General features: G+C 44.6%; 1 protein-coding gene across 7 annotated transcripts in view; it reads left to right on the forward strand.

Annotated features, from left to right (window-relative positions):
* The window catches only part of SCML2 (Scm polycomb group protein like 2), an 83,373-nt gene that overhangs the window by 15,881 nt on the left and 49,251 nt on the right, over positions 1–18,241 (forward strand). For 4 of the 7 annotated variants that reach the window (XR_014586733.1, XM_083843980.1, XM_083843981.1 and 1 more), the window contains 3 exons: positions 1,246–1,314; positions 8,357–8,427; positions 16,228–16,462. Coding sequence is in view for 6 of the 7 variants with exons in the window: in XM_083843980.1 (XP_083700106.1) it covers positions 1,246–1,314; positions 8,357–8,427; positions 16,228–16,462 (375 nt within the window). In the remaining variant the exon portion in view is untranslated. The remainder of the gene's footprint in view (positions 1–1,245; positions 1,315–8,356; positions 8,428–16,227; positions 16,463–18,241) is intronic. The other 3 variants (XM_083843984.1, XM_083843983.1, XM_083843982.1) reach the window with 1 other exon arrangement.

An 18,241-nucleotide genomic window follows, 5' to 3' on the forward strand; every position in this document is an offset into this window, starting at 1 on the left:
AAGCCTGAATAACTGAGCTTGTAGAACATAGGGAAAGGTTTTTCTAGTGATTGTCACCACCCAGTAGAGCACTGGCTGGATTCAGTTCAATCCCAAAGAGGCTGAATGGAATATATTTTGAACTGTAGGGAGGAGACAGTGACTGTTGTCCTTGTGTCTTGTCATTGTCACCGCTGTAGTTTTAGTGCTACCCCTTCTTGAGTTCTGGCTGATAGTTGTCAAGGTGTAGGGTGTCCACTTGTGCAGGCTAAAGCCCTACTCCTGAGCAAGGACCTCGCTTAGAGCTTTGTGGGCACCACCCAGAAGTATTGCAGCAGGTCCATCTGAAGTTGACCCCCATAGGGATTTTTCCTTGGACGACTGTCAGGTGCTTTCAAATGTCTGAAGGCAAACTTTTAAAAACAAAGAGCATGCAAGTCAAGAAAGAAGACTAAGTAAAGGAGTAAACATAGCATTTTTTCCCTGTAGTTCAAAGGATCTGGGGTATTCCAGATGTGCCTTGGGAGAAGCAGGTGGTATATTTGCAGCACGTTTTGAGTGTTTATGTAGTTGCCAGTTTACTCCTATGTAGCCTCTCTCAAGTCACTGAAATTCTCTTTGTTTTCTACGACTCTGGGGTCTGGGTTATCTTATATGTGGAAGGTGTCTCGGCACTAATAGGCTTTAAAGGTCCTGACCAGCCTCCCCTAGGACCTTTCCTCTACCCTGTCCAGGCCTAAGCTCCCACATCAGCCTTGGGGCCATCAGTCCCTGCCCCAGTGAGGCAGATTCGAGTATTCAATAAAATGAATATAGAATTAAATGTTCAGCTCAGAAATACACTGTTAGGTTTTATTATTTTCTTGTTTCTCAGTTTGCAGTGGTCTCAACAAGATTTAAAAGATACCCAGGAGTTTTGAGGATCTCAAATTGTGTAGATTGAGTAAAGCTGTTTAAAAAAAAAAAAGTAGGATTGTTTTTTGTGGAGCTAGTACTACATTTTCTACTAGATATATTCTGATAATGTAATACAATGTAATTAAGCTTTGCTTTTTCATGCTGTACTTCGCAATATATTTTGAAAAAGAAAAATAGTACAGTGACTAAATTTGTAATATAAATTACCTTTTGATTATGCACTGAAATAGATGAAAGAAAGTCTTTGGAACAACAGATTCTGTACTGTTTGAAAGCATTCTGTGTTATGCTGGACATCATTATGATGGGAATATTACATTTATTATGTGATGGAATCTTCTCTTTTAGATTCAAAGAATATTAAAAAAGAGAAAGATGGCAAGAATCAGCAGGCAAACAACCCGTCTTTAAACAGTGGTAGGTATTGCAGCTGTCAGGTTATTAGTTAAGGCATACTGAAAAGAAACGTATGCATTTGGATTGCAATGTCTCTTGAGGCTTTTTTTTTTTTTTTTCCTCCTCTAATGTCTTTGACTATTACTGATGGGTAGTTAAAAACATACCATTGCTTTTGTGTAACTTAGCAAAGCGCGTTTTGGTGTAGCAAATGATGGTTGAAACTGCTTGACTTGAGTCTGATAGTTTTATTAGCTAAGACAAGTACTTGTTATAACTATAATCAAAAACCCTCTGTAAACACCAATTTTTTAGATCATTTACTGATCTGTCGTTCTAATCATGTATTACTCCGTTTAATGCCTCTTCTACCCCAGTTACCTTTACTTTCCTTAATGTATTTGCTGGTGCTTTGCTGGTGGCTTTTCGGTGTTGCTAACTGGATTCTAATTTTATTTAAAAAAAAATGTTTTCAAATCAATTGTGTATCGATAACAAACTGTGGAAAACTTCACACTTGCCAAAAAAGATCCAGCTTCTTGTCAAATTTTGACAACTTCTGGTGTATCCTTAGCAGGTGCCATGGGGCATCGTATATGTGGGATTGCTGGGAAGTATGTGGGTCTGCGGGCAGTTGCACCTTTGTGAGGTGCAGTAAGAGGGCAGCAGCATCCCTATATGCTCTTCATATGTTTGTGGTAGTTGCTTGAATTTGGGGCAGCAAGAATTGTCACAAGTAGTGTTGACTGAAGTAGAAAATCTTTTTGGGAATCCTTAGTTCTTGATAAAGTATCATTGGATTACTTAAACTCTCTGTCAGCTTACATTTCCATACCCTCTGACTCCCAGAAAATCGCCTGGTTCAGAGGCTTTCCTGCATACAACCCGAGGAGTGAGTTAGCGTTGTATAATCAGTGAACACACCGGTGGACTAACGCAGTAATAGGGTGGTTGCAGTGACGACTTCCTGCATACGGATGTGATATCCTGGTACTGCCAGCCATAGTACAGCTTTGTGCAGTTACATTTGTCAGACTTCTTTCTTCCATTTCTTGGGATCCTATTGGTGGTAGTGTTCTTCTCTGTAACAAATGCACTTCTTTGCATGTCTCAAAGCATGTCTCGTTTCCCTTCTACAGTAGTGTAAGAGTAGCTCCAGTCAGACTGGACTCAGCATGTCTGTGTTTTAAAATAAGGCTGTCTGACATGACAGATGGAGCCCCATAAGACAGCCCCCACCAGCAAAGTGCTGTTCATATGTGACTAAGATAACCATATTTCGTGAGTCACTATAAAACTTCTTGCCTTCTTCTGCAGGAGAGAACAGCATGTTGAAAATGCTTTGTGTAGGAATAGTGCTAAGCAAGCAGGTTTTATTCTGTCATGAGTGTTCTTTCACTGGGGGCTATGCTGTTCATCAGCTTTCTGAGCACTGAATTTACTCATGAAATCTAGACTCAGCCCTGTCAAACACCTAGAGAGGAGTGACTTGCTCAACATCATGCAAGATACCTGATTTTTGGTAGATTAAATGAAAATGTTTGTCCTGTGTTGTTGCTTGTTGGTGGCCAGGAAGAAGAAAAAACCTATTTTGGTCATTGGTTGAAGAAAGATGCTTTACAATGCTTCGGGCTAAAATCCAGCAAATCTCCAGAATTTTCAGGGGGATGTGCGATAGGAAAAGTTGGAGAGGATGGGAAACAGAAGTGTGAGAAGAACAGCTGAAAAAAAAATTAGGTAGGGAAAGGCAGGAGTAGAAAAATTCTAGCTGAATGATCCCAACGTGTGGAAGGTTAGAAGGAATAAAAGGAGGATATGAAATAGCTTATACTTTACCTACTGTGTTTGCAGGAGTATGTAAACAAAAATTAAAAGGAAACATCATCTTTGGCAAAGAGAGGTGGCAGGATGAAGACTAGAAAAGAGATAACTCTGTGTCAAAAGTCTCAGACGTATGCGAAGGGATCCTTGGGATGAGATGAGAAGGCACAAGGTGCTCCATCTGTATAAACAGAATTTAGACTGTGGTAATATTGTATTAAACAAAAATAAACCAGAACTGTAAACTCTACCTATTTACAAGCTACACTTGAATCGTGGTTTAAATCTTCAATTTAGAATTTGTAAAACTTGGATTGGAACTAAATTGAAGCATTGTGCATGGAAGAGGACAATAGAGTTAGGGAGCACTCCAACGAACTGGACGTCCACTTGTCCATGGGAACAGATGGGGTGCCTGTGGGGGTGCTGAGGGAGTTGTCTGATGTGGGGCTTCCCTCTCATTTTGGAGAGGCCACAGTGATTGGGGAAGTTTGATGATGACTGGAAAAAGGCAAACCACATGCCTGGGGTCAAGAAGGGAGTACTTAGGGAACTACAGGTTGGGCTGATGGGAACCCTGTAAAACTCCTGCAATGAGACTCCTGCACCTGGGGCTGGCTAAGGCCATGCAGGCCGGAGGCTGGCTGGTTCAAAAGGAGCTCTGCCAAAAGGGCCTGCGAGGCAGCAGTGTGCTCTTGTGGTGACAAACGTCAACTGCATGCCCGGTCAAATTAGCAAAGATGTAGCCAGCAGATGAGAGAAGGGGTTTGCTCCTTCTTCTTGGTGTTTGTGACACTGTGCCTGGAGTACTGCGCTCAGTTTTGAGCTCCCTGGTATGAAGAAGACAGTGACAGAATCACAGAATTATCTAGGTTGGAAGAGACCTCCAAGGTCACCGAGTCCAACCTCTGACCTAACACTAACAAGTCCTCCACTAAACCATATCACTAAGTTCAACATAAACGCCTTTTAAAGACCTCCAGGGATGGTGACCCAACCACTTCCCTGGGCAGCCCATTCCAATGCCTAACAACCCTTTCAGTAAAGAAGTTCCTTCTAATATCCAACCTAAACCTCCCCTGGCGCAACTTTAGCCCATTCCCCCTCATCCTGTCACCAGGCACGTGGGAGAACAGACCAACCCCCACCTCGCTACAGCCTCCTTTAAGGTAACTGTAGAGAGCGATAAGGTCGCCCCTGAGCCTCCTCTTCTCCAGGCTGAACAACCCCAGCTCCCTCAGCCGCTCCTCGTAAGCCTTGTTCTCCAGACCCCTCACCAGCTTCATTGCCCTTCGCTGGACTCTCTCGAGCACCTCCATGTCCTTCCTGTAGCGAGAGGCCCAAAACTGAACACAGTGTTCGAGGTGCGGCCTCACCAGAGCGAGTACAGGGGGACAATCACTTCCCTAGTCCTGCTGGGCACACTGCTTCTTATGCAGGCCAGGATGCTGTTGGCCTTCTTGGCCACCTGAGCACACTGCTGGCTCATATTCAGCCAACTATCAACCAGTACTCCCAGGTCCTTCTCTGCCAGGCAGCTTTCCAACCACTCATCTCCCAGCCTGTAGCTCTGCTTGGGGTTGTTGCGCCCCAGGTGCAGGACCCGGCACTTGGCCTTGTTGAACTTCATACAGTTGGCCTCAGCCCATCGCTCCAGCCTATCCAGATCCTCCTGCAGAGCCTTCCTGCCCTCGAGCAGATTGACACACGCACCTAACCTGGTGTCATCTGCAAACTTACTGAGGGTGCACTCAATCCCCTCATCCAGATCATCGATAAAGATATTAAAGAGGACCGGCCCCAGCACTGAGCCCTGGGGGACTCCACTAGTAACCGGCCTCCAACTGGATTTGACTCCATTCACCACAACTCTTTGAGCCCGGCTATCCAGCCAGTTTCTAACCTAACAAAGCGTACGCCAGTCCAAGCCACGAGCAGCCGGTTTCTTGAGGAGAATGCTGTAGGAAATGGTGTCAAAAGCCTTACTGAAGTCAAGGTAGACCACATCCACAGCCTTTCCCTCATCCGCCCAGCGCGTCACTTTGTCATAGAAGATCAGGTTCATCAAGCAGGACCTGCCTTTCATAAACCCATGCTGACTGGGCCTGATCGCCTGGTTGCCCTGCAAGTGCCACATGATGACACTCAAGATAATCTGCTCCATGAGCTTCCCTGGCACTGAGGTCAAGCTAACAGGCCTATGCTTTCCCAGGTCTGCCTTCCAGCCCTTCTTGTAGATGGGCGTCATGTTTGCTAGCCACCAGTCGACTGGGACCTCCCCTGATAGCCAGGACTGCCAATAAATGATGGAAAGCGGCTTGGCCAGCTCCTCCGCCAGTTCTGTCAGCACCCTTGGGTGGATCCCATCTGGCCCCATCGACTTGCGTACATCCAAGTGCTGTAGCAGGTCGCCAACCATTTCCTCGTGGATAGTGAGGGCCACATCCTGCTCCCCATCCCCTTCCACCAGCTCAGGGTACTGGGTATCTAGAGAACAACTGGTCTTGCCACTAAAGGTTGAGGCAAAGAACCAGAGCAAGTCAGCTGGCAGGCCACCAAAAGCAAGAAGGTGCTGGGGCACAAGATGTAAGCAGAAAACTGGTAACAAAACCAGAAGAATGATTTCCTTAGCTGAAAGAAGCAGCAGCTGATGGGAGATCATCGTGCTGTCTTGAATTGCCTGACAGGTGGCTGTGGAGAAGACCAAGATGGATGCACCTCCAAGGTGCAGTGGAAGGATGTCTTGTCCTTGCTTGTTGGGATGTGAGATGTTCCTGTCTCATGTGAGGAAAAAAATATTCACACAGAGGGTGATGAAACCCAGGAATTGGGGTTTAGAGGTTACCCACAGAGATCCTCAAAACTCAGCAGCCTTGCTGTGATAGGACCTGCTTTGAGCAGCCGAACTAGTGGCCTCCCGGGGTCCCTTCTAGCTGAAGTTATTCTGTGATGGGCAGAGGTGGTCAAAAAGAGGCAGGATATTGATGCAGGATTGGAAAGAACAGCAAGTGCTGTTGACCCATGGGGCACTGACTGTAAGCCTGTGCTATTGCAAGCAACAATGGCATAAGCCTATTTCTTTCATTTTTTCATTAATCAGGCTGTTGGGCCACACTGATTGTCTTGGGCCACTGTTGTAGAATTGCATTCCTGTGCTAGCTACAAACTTTTTTTTTTACCAAATGTCCTAATTACCTTCTGTGATTTTTTTTGTTTGTTTTGTTTTCCCTGTTCCCACTATATGCTTATTTGTTCTTCAGCATAAGAATTCCTTTTTCTAATTTTCTCTTTGCTGATGGGTTGATAGAGTTGTGCTTGTTGCATAATAGGTTTTTCTTATGCTGTTTAATTGAGCCTGCAGGTTTGAGTGGGAAGGAGAATAGAATGCATGTTAAATCATTTAGCGGGAGCTCATTTTCTTAAATTTTCTTCATTTGTCAGAAGTTGTATGTTTTCAGGGGCTTTAGAGTTAGAAAGATGTAGAAAATAACTGTTTCTTTACCTGTGCATGTTGGATACAGGGAAGCCTTTTTGGTAGAGATTTTTTCCCATGTGGTTGTCTTCCTAGACATGCATCTTATATGTTACCAACATACTTTCATCTCCCTTTTCTGTGATTGCAGTAATTAAATGGTAATTAGTGCCATCCCTGAGACCTTTAATTTACTACAGCATATCTTCAGAAGTGGAGTGGTTCTAATGTAAACTTCAGATCATTTGTGCTTGATGAAAATGGTTCTAATACCTAGGATTTCAAGTCCTGATATACCGAGATAATTTGGGAAATTCAGGCGTATGGATGTAATGTTTTCAGAGGGGGTGAATGGGGTTTCTCCTCTTGAAAGGTGTCCTATCAAAACGTCGTTGTTACCAGCCTGTATACGGTCCAGTCTGCCAAATTAACAGCTCTTGAAATGTTATTGACTTGTTATACAGTTAGCAACTGCATGCCCTCTGCGGTGTCACAGACAAATCATTCATACCCTTTTGAGTCTGTTGTGACAAAAAATGAGGATCTTAGCGGCCCAGGGGGGTGTTTCTCTTCTGCTTGAGGCCCTATATAAGTGCCTCACTAAGTGCTGTACTAATGCAGGCAAACACTAGGTTCAAACCGGCAAACATCCTTCAGAGAAGCGGTGTGCAAGTGCCTGAAAACACTGACATTTTCTGATTGTTTCTTTGTTTCTGAAAATTGCAGGAATGTGTTTAGCTGTGCCCAGTAGTGTTTTTACTGATACACATGATGCAGTTTCTCCATTGCTGCTACGGATTATGCTTTGTGAAGTGACTGCTGCTTGAGCCACTGGGTGGCATCATTGCACTATTTTGGGATTAAGTGATGATGTGCTCTTCAAGAACATCAGAAAGATGCCAGCTGCCTGAACAAGAAAAATAAACAAAAAAGCTCACCTAGGTGATTTAAGGACAAAAATGTTAGCTGTGGCATGGTAGTTTTTCTCTTGTGCTTTATATTGATTTAATGCTTGCTTATATCTTTGATGTTAGTGCTTCATACCGTTCCATTTGTTCAAAAAATGGTAACACTGATTAAATCAAATGCAGGATACCCTCAGCTGTGTACATAAGCAATGCCAATATTAACACTGGAAAAAATATGGTGATTCTGTTGCTGAACATTACAATAGTATTTACCTTACAAAGATAGACCTTTATGTGAGTTCAGAGGAAAAGACACAAAGATGGAGTTGGAAGGCTGAGCTAATCCTTTTGATCTATTGGACTGGGGATAGTGATTCTCAACATATGCTTCATCAGACGCAAAACGTCTGTGTTTTTTTTCCATGTATTATTTCAGCACTCCTCTGAAGTTATCATAGCAGTGCTGCTGTTCCCATGCGCTTGTTAGGGGAACCGAGATGTGGAACCACTGATGTGATTTGCACAGGGATGCTTGGGAGATCTTTGTGCAGAGAATTAAGTCTAGATGGCCCTATTTGTGTCTTTATGCATGGACCACAAAAAGAGAACTTGTGGGAAGCTTATATTGGTATCTGCCAATTGTGTGATTTCCGCTGATGGATTTACAGAAAGCTATTTCAAGCTGTGTATTTTGCAAAGGTGGAGTTTGCATTTTATTGTAATCCTGTTCTTGGAAAAAAATATATTCTACGAGATAGTTGGATGGGGTGGTTTTTTTGCCCTCTCTTTCCCCAACCTCTCTCTTAATTTGTGTTCCCTTTGAAAACTGTCTTTATGGTCTTTTTTATCTTATGTCTTCCAGAACAGTTTAATTGGGATGACTATCTGAAAGAGACTGAATCAGTAGCTGCCCCTCTACATTGCTTCAGACAGGTATGCCAAATACTATTTTGCAAGTGCGTGTGTGTATGCCTCCATGTTACAGGGTGATGATGAAGCAACTTTTATGTTAGGACTGCTTGCAAACTTTCTGTTTGACTTCTTTTGATCTCTGTTTATCAGTAGCTTACAGTTTTGGCAGAAGCCAGAGATTTTCCATTCTTGGTTTCTGCCTTAAGCCAAACTTTGAGGGTTTCATTAAAGTTGTAGCTTTGGACTCTTTTTCTTCAAAAGAAGACTAGTTAATGAAAACAGATAGTCTTATCAGAGTTCAAAAATATCTTCTATTTTTTCCAGTAATCTTAGAGGTTTACTGTGAGAATTAACATTTGGCTGATAATCAGAGGAGTCTCTCTCCAGCCCCGTTTCTGTAAGAGTCCTTTCAGTTCTGAAAAGCTACAAGATGTACAAAATACATAGATTCACAGATTCACAGATTTCTCTAGGTTGGAAGAGACCTCAAGATCATCGAGTCCAACCTCCGACCTAACACTAAGTATTCCACTAAACCATATCCCTAAGCTCTACATCTAAACGTCTTTTAAAGACCTCCAGGGATGGTGACTCCACCACCTCCCTGGGCAGCCCGTTCCAATGCTTAATAACCCTTTCGGTAAAGAAGTACTTCCTAACATCCAACCTAAAACTCCCCTGTTGCAACTTTAGCCCATTCCCCCTCGTCCTGTCACCAGGCACATGGGAGAATAGACCAACCCCCACCTCTCTACAGCCTCCTTTCAGGTAACTGTAGAGAGCGATGAGGTCTCCCCTGAGCCTCCTCTTCTCCAGGCTGAACAAGCCCAGCTCCCTCAGCCGCTCCTCGTAAGACTTGTTCTCCAGACCCCTCACCAGCTTGGTCGCCCTTCTCTGGACTCGCTCGAGCACGTCCATGTCCTTCCTGTAGCGAGGGGCCCAAAACTGAACACAGTACTCGAGGTGCGGCCTCACCAGAGCCGAGTACAGGGGCACAATCACTTCCCTCGACCTGCTGGCCACACTGCTTCTTATACAGGCCAGGATGCCGTTGGCCTTCTTGGCCACCTGAGCACACTGCTGGCTCATATTCAGCCGACTATCCACCAATACTCCCAGGTCCTTCTCTGCCAGGCAGCTTTCCAGCCACTCATCTCCCAGCCTGTAGCTCTGCTTGGGGTTGTTGCAGCCCAGGTGCAGGACCCGGCACTTGGCCTTGTTGAACTTCATGCAGTTGACCCCAGCCCATCGCTCCAGCCTATCCAGATCCTCCTGCAGAGCCTTCCTGCCCTCGAGCAGATCGACACACGCACTTAGCTTGGTGTCATCTGCAAACTTACTGAGGGTGCACTGGACGCCCTCATCCAGATCATCAATAAAGATATTAAAGAGGACCGGCCCCAGTACCGAGCCCTGGGGGACTCCACTAGTGACCGGCCTCCAACCAGATTTGACTCCATTCACCACAACTCTCTGGGCCCGGCCATCCAGCCAGTTTCTAACCCAGCGAAGCGTACGCCAGTCCAAGCCCCGAGCAGCCAGTTTCTTGAGGAGAATGTTGTGGGGAACGGTGTCAAAAGCCTTACTGAGGTCAAGGTAGACCACGTCCACAGCCTTTCCCTCATCCACCAAGCGCGTCACTTGGTCATAGAAGGAGATCAGGTTCATCAAGCAGGACCTGCCTTTCATAAACCCATGCTGACTGGGCCTGATCGCCTGCTTGCCCTGCAAGTGCCGCGTGATGACCCTCAAGATAATCTGCTCCATGAGCTTCCCCGGCACTGAGGTCAAACTGACAGGCCTATAGTTCCCCGGGTCTGCCCTGCGGCCCTTCTTATAGATAGGCGTCACATTGGCTAGCCGCCAGTCAACCGGGACCTCCCCCGATAGCCAGGACTGCCGATAAATGTTGGAAAGCGGCTTGGCCAGCTCCTCCGCCAGTTCTCTCAGTACCCTTGGGTGGATCCCATCCGGCCCCATCGACTTGCGCACATCCAAGCTCCGTAGCAGGTCGCCAACCATTTCCTCATGGATAGCGAAGGCCACATCCAGCTCCCCATCCCCTTCCACCAGCTCAGGGCACTGGGTGTCCGGAGAACAACCGGTATTGCCGCTAAAGACTGAGGCAAAGGCGGCATTAAGCACCTCAGCCTTTTCCTCATCCTTAGTAACTAGGTTTCCCCTCGCATCCAGTAAAGGATGGAGATTCTCCCTAGTCCTCCGTTTCGCGTTGATGTATTTGTAAAAGGATTTTTTGTTGTCTTTAACGGCAGTAGCCAGATTGAGCTCCAGATGAGCTTTGACCTTTCTAATTTTCTCCCTGCACAGCCTCGCTACATCCTTGTAGTCCTCCTCAGTGGCCCGCCCTTTTTTCCAAAGAAGATGTTTGCATGTGCAGGAGAACTTATTCACCACTTTTTTTTCTGGATCTCTCAAATATGTTACATTTTGGCTCTTTCAGAGCAGGGTGTAATAGATAATGGAGTTTAAACAATACAATTAAAAAAAATCATGGGGAAAGACTTTTTACCAGGGCCTATAATGACAGGAGAAGGGGCAATGGTTCTAAACTGAAAGTGGATAGATTTAAGGAAGAAATTCTTTACTCAGAGGGTGTTGAGACACTGGGAGAGGTTGCCCAGAGAAGCTGTGGATGCCCCATCCCTGGAGGTGTTCAAGGCCACGCTGGATGGGGCTTTGGGCAACCTGGTCTGGTGGGAGGTGTCCCTGCCCATGGCAGGGGGGTTGGAACTGGGCAATATTTAAGGACCCTTCAAGCCCAAACCATTCTGTGATTCTATGATGGAATACAAAGGTAATACTAGACTTATAATGAAGAGAACTAATTGCCCCTGAACTTAGTGTAGAATTATGGTTGCTGAAGTGGTACTTCTGCTAGGCAAAATATGGAGAGTGGCTAAGGTTAAACATATCAGATAGGAATTTAAAAGATCAAGTTTACTGAAGTGTATGCATGCGTTAACCACAGTCTCAGGTTATCAGACTTCAGTATTGTACGTCACTCAGTAAGAGGCTGTAAGGAGAGTGTACAAAGGGTGTTTGAGGTGCTGTTCACATTGTGCTTTGCAAGTTTGATTCCCCCCTTGTCCTATGGTTTTGTATCTATTTGCAGATGCAGTTTAAATCTACCATCTTGTGTGAGCTAATGTGGTGGTTTTACCCAGCTGGGCAGCTGAGCTCTACCACAACTACTCTCTCACTCCCCCTCCTCAAAGAAAAAGGGGGAGAAAATACGATGCAAAGGGCTCGTGGGTTGAGATATGGACAGGGAGATCACTCAAGTTATTGTGATGGGCAAAACAGACTTGGTGTAGGGAGATTAGAGAAATTTATTGCCTATTACTAACAAGCTAGAGCAGTGAGAAAGAAAATAAAACCACCTTTCCCCCATCCACTCTGAACAGTGCAGGGGAACAGGCAATGGGGGCTGCGGTCAGCCCCTGATGCTTTGTCTCCGCCGCTCCTTCACGGTCCCTCCCTGCCCCTGCTCCCCGTGGGGTCCCTCCCACGGGATGCCGTCCTGCCCGAACTGAGCCTGCGGGGGCTGCCCACAGGCAGCAGCTCTTCAGGAACTGCTCCCACACGGCTCCGTACCACGGGGTCCATCCACCAGGAGCAAACTGCTCCAGCACGGGTCCCCCACGGGCGGCAGCTCCCCCCAGACCCCCTGCTCCTGCGTGGGCTCCTCTCCACGGGCTGCAGCTCCGGCCCGGGGCCTGCTCCTGCGGGGGCTCTCCATGGGCCGCAGCCTCCTCCAGGCCACATCCACCTGCTCCACGTGGGCTCCTCCATGGGCTGCAGCGTGGAGATCTGCTCCGTGTGGGACCCGTGGGCTGCAGGGGGACAGCCTGCTCCACCAGGGGCCTCTCCCTGCACAGGCCGCAGGGGAACTGCTGCTGCCTGCCTGGAGCACCTCCTGCCCTCCTGCTGCACTCACCTGGGGGGCTGCAGGGCTGCTTCTCACTCCTCACTCTCCCAGCTGCTGTTGCACAGGCATTTATTTTCCCCTTCCTTAAATCTGCTCTCCCAGAGGTGCAAACAACATCACTTATTGGTTCAGCTCTGAGCAGCATTGGGTTCCTTTGGAGCCAGCTGGAGCTGGCCCGTATCTGACATGGGGCAATGAGTGGGCTCTTCTCACAGAAGCCACCCCTGCAGCCCCCGCTAGCAGAACCTTGCCGTGTAAACCCACTACAGCTCATGACCTTCAGCTGTTTAGCCCTCTGGCGACTGTCAACCTCTGCTGGGATTTTTCTCTCTGTAGGGGGAGCTGTGGTCCACTATGTTCCCAAGTTGAGGAGTGTCTGAGCTAGCTGCGTAGAATTACGTAGGAAGAGTTTCAGTGTGTGTGCCTTCACTGTATTGGGCAGATAGATGCTGAGGGGATCGGGAAGTTCAGGTTGGTAGAACTGTAATAGGTGTGACAAGCTGGGCATGTGTAGTTTGCTGGATTGGATCTGTTCAGAAAGGTATCTTCTAGGGTTCACTGGCAGTCTGTGATAACTGGCCTCCAGCAGGGACCAAACAAAAAGCAACGTGAACAAATAATCAGAGGAGGAGAGGAAGATCACACAGTGTATGTCAAGTTGCTTGGAGGAACAGAGAATAGGGAGAGGGGAGAGCAGGTGGTAGTGTTTCCTCATACTGGATCTTGAATCCCAGCTCTCTCTTCAGGAGATGAGGATAAATGCCCCTCTCATGCTGCTTTCAGTGAGAGAGGGCTAATCATAGCAGTGTCCATAGCTCTTATTGGCTGGAGCACCTGAAATTTGTTATCTTCAGAAATTTATTCTACAGTATGTGTTTTTCATAGTGGATACCAGCTAAAGGCAGAGACCCCAAGCCCTGCCTCAGTAGAGGCAGAGAACAGCAGTGTGTCCCTTGGTTGTTCTGAGTGAGTGCCGTATTCACAGACCAAGGACCGTCATGACCAGAGCATATGCTCTTGAGATGTGTAGCTATGGCAGAAAACTGTTCAGGAGCCTTTCTTTGTTTTTGTTGCATCTTTCTCTTTGCTACTAATGCTGAAGAGGTCTGAACTGAACAGCAGAATAACATCTTAAATAGAGGTGTTTAAGTACTGTGCACTAAGTGAGACACATAAATCTGAGTGACTTGGATTGCTTAAGCAGTGTGTGGGTTGGAAAGAAGAGCTTTAATGTCTGTGCTTAGCAAATTTCAAAACAATTTACATATGCAGACTTTCTGTTTCTTCTAGAGGTTGACCTTTAAGTAGAAAGTGATATGCAATGTTAATTATTGCAGTGCTAGCTCCTCTCACTAATTAATGTTTGCATATTTTAGAAACTAAAGCGCTTGAGCTTTGTGTAGGACTAATTTGACTTGTATTGGGTTACCCATGAATTGTACATGTCATTTTCACTCTGCGTAATGAAAGAAAGACACTGTTTTGGCCAGCCAAAAAGCAAGCAGAGAGGAGTTTAATTTGGCAGTTATATCCAAAAATTGTGACTTGTGGGAATTTTACAAAGTTTAAATTTTGTAGTAATTAAAAATGACCTGGGGAGCAGTAGATTAAAGTCTCTACCATAAATTAAGATACAGACATAGACAGCTAATGGGAATTGATTAGAGCCTTTATCTTAATTCAGAATGTATTTTATCTGTTGCTCTCGGTTGTTTTTAATTACTACCTACAATTTTGAAGCATTCCACATCCTTTTCTCTCACCCTGTAACTTCTTTTTCAAGCAGTTGACAATTTAAAATATAAAAGCTCAGCTCCTGGTGGTTTGAACAGAAGTTAAATCAAGGCTCTTAATCTAGCTGGTTTTATTATTTTGCTGCAAGGAACTGGTATGGAGGAGTCACCTTTTTAGTGCAGTGTCTTGCATTGTTACTATTTAAACAAGCTCACCTTTCCTACAAACAAATAAACGAAGTCCCTAAATTTTCAATCTCAGTTGCCTTTCATGGTTGTAGAAAATAACAGCTTGACAAGCAATATCCTGAAATTGAATTGCCCTTTAAATTTAATATGCTCAGGCTCCCCTTTCAGACAGCCTGCTGGCTAAATGCAGCATTGGCAGATGCTACCCTCAACTCTCACTGAATATTGCTTGTCTTTTGGTGTTTTTTTTGGGGGGGGGCTCTGGCTCCTCCAGGGCTCCTCCTGTTGATCAGGGTCTGTTTGGAACACTGCGCCTGCACAGCATGGCGAAGGTAGAGCAAGATATGTTTTAAAAAATTGAATGTGGTAGAGAGAAAATATCGCTAACGCTTGTTCAGGTAGCAAGTTTCTTCAGCCCAGGCATACAGGTGCACCCTGCATGCTTCCTGTGGATCCCAACCAGACCTGACCTGACCAGATGGACAGGGGAAGGGACATAAGAATCTGGTGAGCGTGAATGCCCATGTTTGTGATCCTGCTACCTGCCTCCCGTGTTAGGATTCAGGTTGTGTTAGTCTCTGTTGGATAGTTACTGGGTTGAAATGGCATGTGGAAGGCTGCCTGTGGTTCTTGGTGTCTGTGTCCAGGGGCAGCTTTGTCCTGGAGGAGGTAGAGAAAAGGTCTTTCAGGGTGACAGGGGAGTAGTCATCCTCTCCTACAATAAACCTCAGTGCTTGGCTTGCTTAACTTGATGAAAGATTACTGCGAAATGATCAGGTTGCCCTCTGGAAATACACTGTAGATTTTGATATTAGGTTCAAAGATGCAGAGAGAATTTAAGGTAAAATATAATATTGGCTAAAGTTACCATGAATAAGTTCGGGCTGGAAGGGAAGAGATATCTAAAGAGAATAGTGAGATTTGGAGTAATCTTTCTCCAAGACTAGGTGAATCATTCAATCCCAGTTAGCATTGATACAAGTTTTTGATCATCATTAGATGATCTTATTGCCTACATTACTCCAGTAGGCAAGTAATCAGACTGTGATCCAGTCAGTCTCTGGCAGTACTGTATTGTTACGTGAGCTTTTCTCTTTTCCTGGTAACAGCTCAGTAAAAAATACTCTCCTTCTCTTTTTAACCTTTAGCTGTGACATAAAGATCAGCTCAAAGACCAAGTTGCATTCATCACATTTCTTTTCCCTGTGCCATTATCTTTTCCCCAAAATCTCATGTCTGCTAATTAAATTGGCATTTCATTGTGTGTTTGTATGAATGTATTCAGTTCTCTGTGAATAAGCACAAGCTGCAGTTCGTATCTCAGCACAGAAGTTTTATGTGCCTAGGACTGTCTGTTTCCTTTTTCTGTAAAACTGCAGTTAACATTAATTCCTTTTTCTGTCTTCTTTCTTTGCATTATAAGCTTTTTTTGATGCAGAAACTCTTTCTTGACTTAAGCTTTTGTAGTGTCTAGTGCTCTAGGGTCCAAATTTTGTTTGAATTTCCAAAACATTACTAAAATGAGAATTACTAGTTTTCAATTCAAAAGAAATAGTTATTCTTGTTTGTTGGTTTTTGTTCTTTTTTTTTTTTTTTGAGTTGATTGTCATATTTCTTGAGGTCCTTGTTTTCCATTTACTTCAAGTGTTAATCCCCCATCTTCGTATTCCTATTTTTATCAGGATTCCCTTGTTACCCTTCCTGGCTGTGCTGATCTTTTTAAAAGTCAGACATGTTTATGAAGCAGAAACATCAAGTATCTGAGATGGTGCTGTTGGGAGGTTATCCACGCTTCTTTGATTTGCTGCTAAATGCTGAAAGTTGAAAAGCTTCTTGATATTTATCAGTTATCTGATATGTTTGTATGAATGAAAGCTGTGTATTGAACTTACCTAGTAAATCTAGCAATGCTAAAGAAAATAAGAAAAAGTCTTTTATCTCTTACTGTAGTCCAGAAGTCCACCTACGAATGATTTCAAAGTCGGTATGAAACTGGAAGCCCACGATCCTCGCAACGTTACCTCGGTTTGTATAGCCACGGTAATAGGAATCACTGGTGCCAGGCTAAGGTTGCGGCTTGATGGAAGTGACAACAAAAATGATTTCTGGAGGCTTGTGGATTCCTCGGACATACAGCCCATTGGGACCTGCGAAAAGAAAGGGGGCATGCTCCAGCCTCCACTTGGTAAGAAACAAAGCTTCTGAACCCACATGTGTGGAGTAATGCTTTTATGTAGTTGATTTTACCATTTTTTCTTGGCAAATTCAGTGGTACTAACATTTCATCAAACCATTACTTAACTGCAAAGGAGAGGTGAGCAAACTAATTTAGGGTGAAATGTGGGCTTTTCTTCTTTTTGGATTCTTTTGACATAAGAATGATCAGAATAATTGCTTGTTTTTTTTTTTTTTGGTTTTCGTTTTTAATGGAGGCCCTTAGTGTTAAATGGTAGCGTCTGACAGCATTTCTAATAATGAGATACACAGTCATGTGCCCATTCTAAAAATGTTTCCTGGCACACACCCTACCTTCTGAGTATGCATGGATGTAACGTTTTCTTCTTAGGTGTTGTCCGTGCTCCTTTTAGTAGACCTTCATAAGAACTGAGAGTCCTGGAGAAGGCTGACTCCTGTTTTCCTCTTCAGGAAACCAGAGTGGCCCACTAGAAGGCGCTCGCTGTTAACCAGAGTGTGGAGCGCTCAGTTGGGCTGCAGAAGGTGCATACAGTTCTGGACAACCGGAATGTTTTCTCAAGCACTCTGAGCAAATTGTTTGTGATCTGGGAAAGGTGGCACTGGGTTGGTTCATGCTGCAGTATTGCAGCATTCTGCTCAGAGGCAAGTAAAAGGCACTCCAGAGCTCTAGCAAGCTACAAGCTTATTGCATGCAATTCTCAGCTGCTCAAATTGACACACATGGGTTGGATCAGTTTGTCATGAGTAGTCTGTGAGCATGACAAACATTCAGTGCACAGGATGCAGCAATCCTGGGCTTAGAAGTAGTCCGCAGAATTTCTTTTGCCTTCCATGAGCAACATGGACCAACCACAGCGTTGTGTGTCTTCCCAGACTGAGAAATGGTGCTTGGCTTAATCAAAACTTACTGTGAAAGTTTATTAAACCTGGAACTGTACAAAGGAATTCCTTGCTATAAAACGAATACTCAAAGTTAACTGATTAACTACTGTGGGTCATGTAATTGTGGTATCGCTTTTCTCTGCTGTGATTAATCTGTATATCTAGATCTACATTCTTGTACCATATTTGTTACATCTAAAAATTCTAGGTGTGGAAGTCTTTAAAGAAACTGATTTTTCATGTTGGTCTGAAAATAGTTCAGCTTTCGAAAAGATGGAAAAATAATAGCCAATATTTCTTCAAATTCCCTCCCCACAAAACCAAACCAAAACACAACAGCAACACTTCTTTTATTCTGTTATCTCTTGTAATGTTTATAAGATGCAAGAAATAATGTTCTTAATGTAAAAAATGAACAGTAGCCGAGAATTGGTTACTGTTGTCTTCCTGTCTTACAATTCTGGCTTTGGTGTCTTCTAACTGTGACATGTGACAAGGCAGAGGTGCAGTGAAGAAGGTCGGTATGCTTTCTCTTAGTGGCCTCTCAAGAAACCAGTCAACCGTATTTGTTAACAGCTTTTGGATCTTCTGCTAGAAAGGTGAAGTGAAAGGTGTAATTTCATTACCGTGTGAAACTTGATTTGCTCTTAAACAGGCAAACAGATATAGCAGCAGTTCACGTAACCATTAAGATGCTTCACGTAGATTAACAGGGTAGATTTTTGTGCTGTTGTGCTGCTTTAGAAACACAAGGAAAGCAATGCAGCTTGGGAGCCAGTCTGCAAAAGTATTAGTTGAGATAGATAGATAGAGTCTGAACTCCGAAGGGTTTATTTTTTCCTTCTTTCCTATGGATGTAGAGATTTTGAATGAAAACACTGGAAAT

Source organism: Anser anser (genome assembly GCF_964211835.1).
Source record: "Anser anser genome assembly, chromosome: 1".
In the NCBI taxonomy this organism is placed as follows: domain Eukaryota; kingdom Metazoa; phylum Chordata; class Aves; order Anseriformes; family Anatidae; genus Anser; species Anser anser.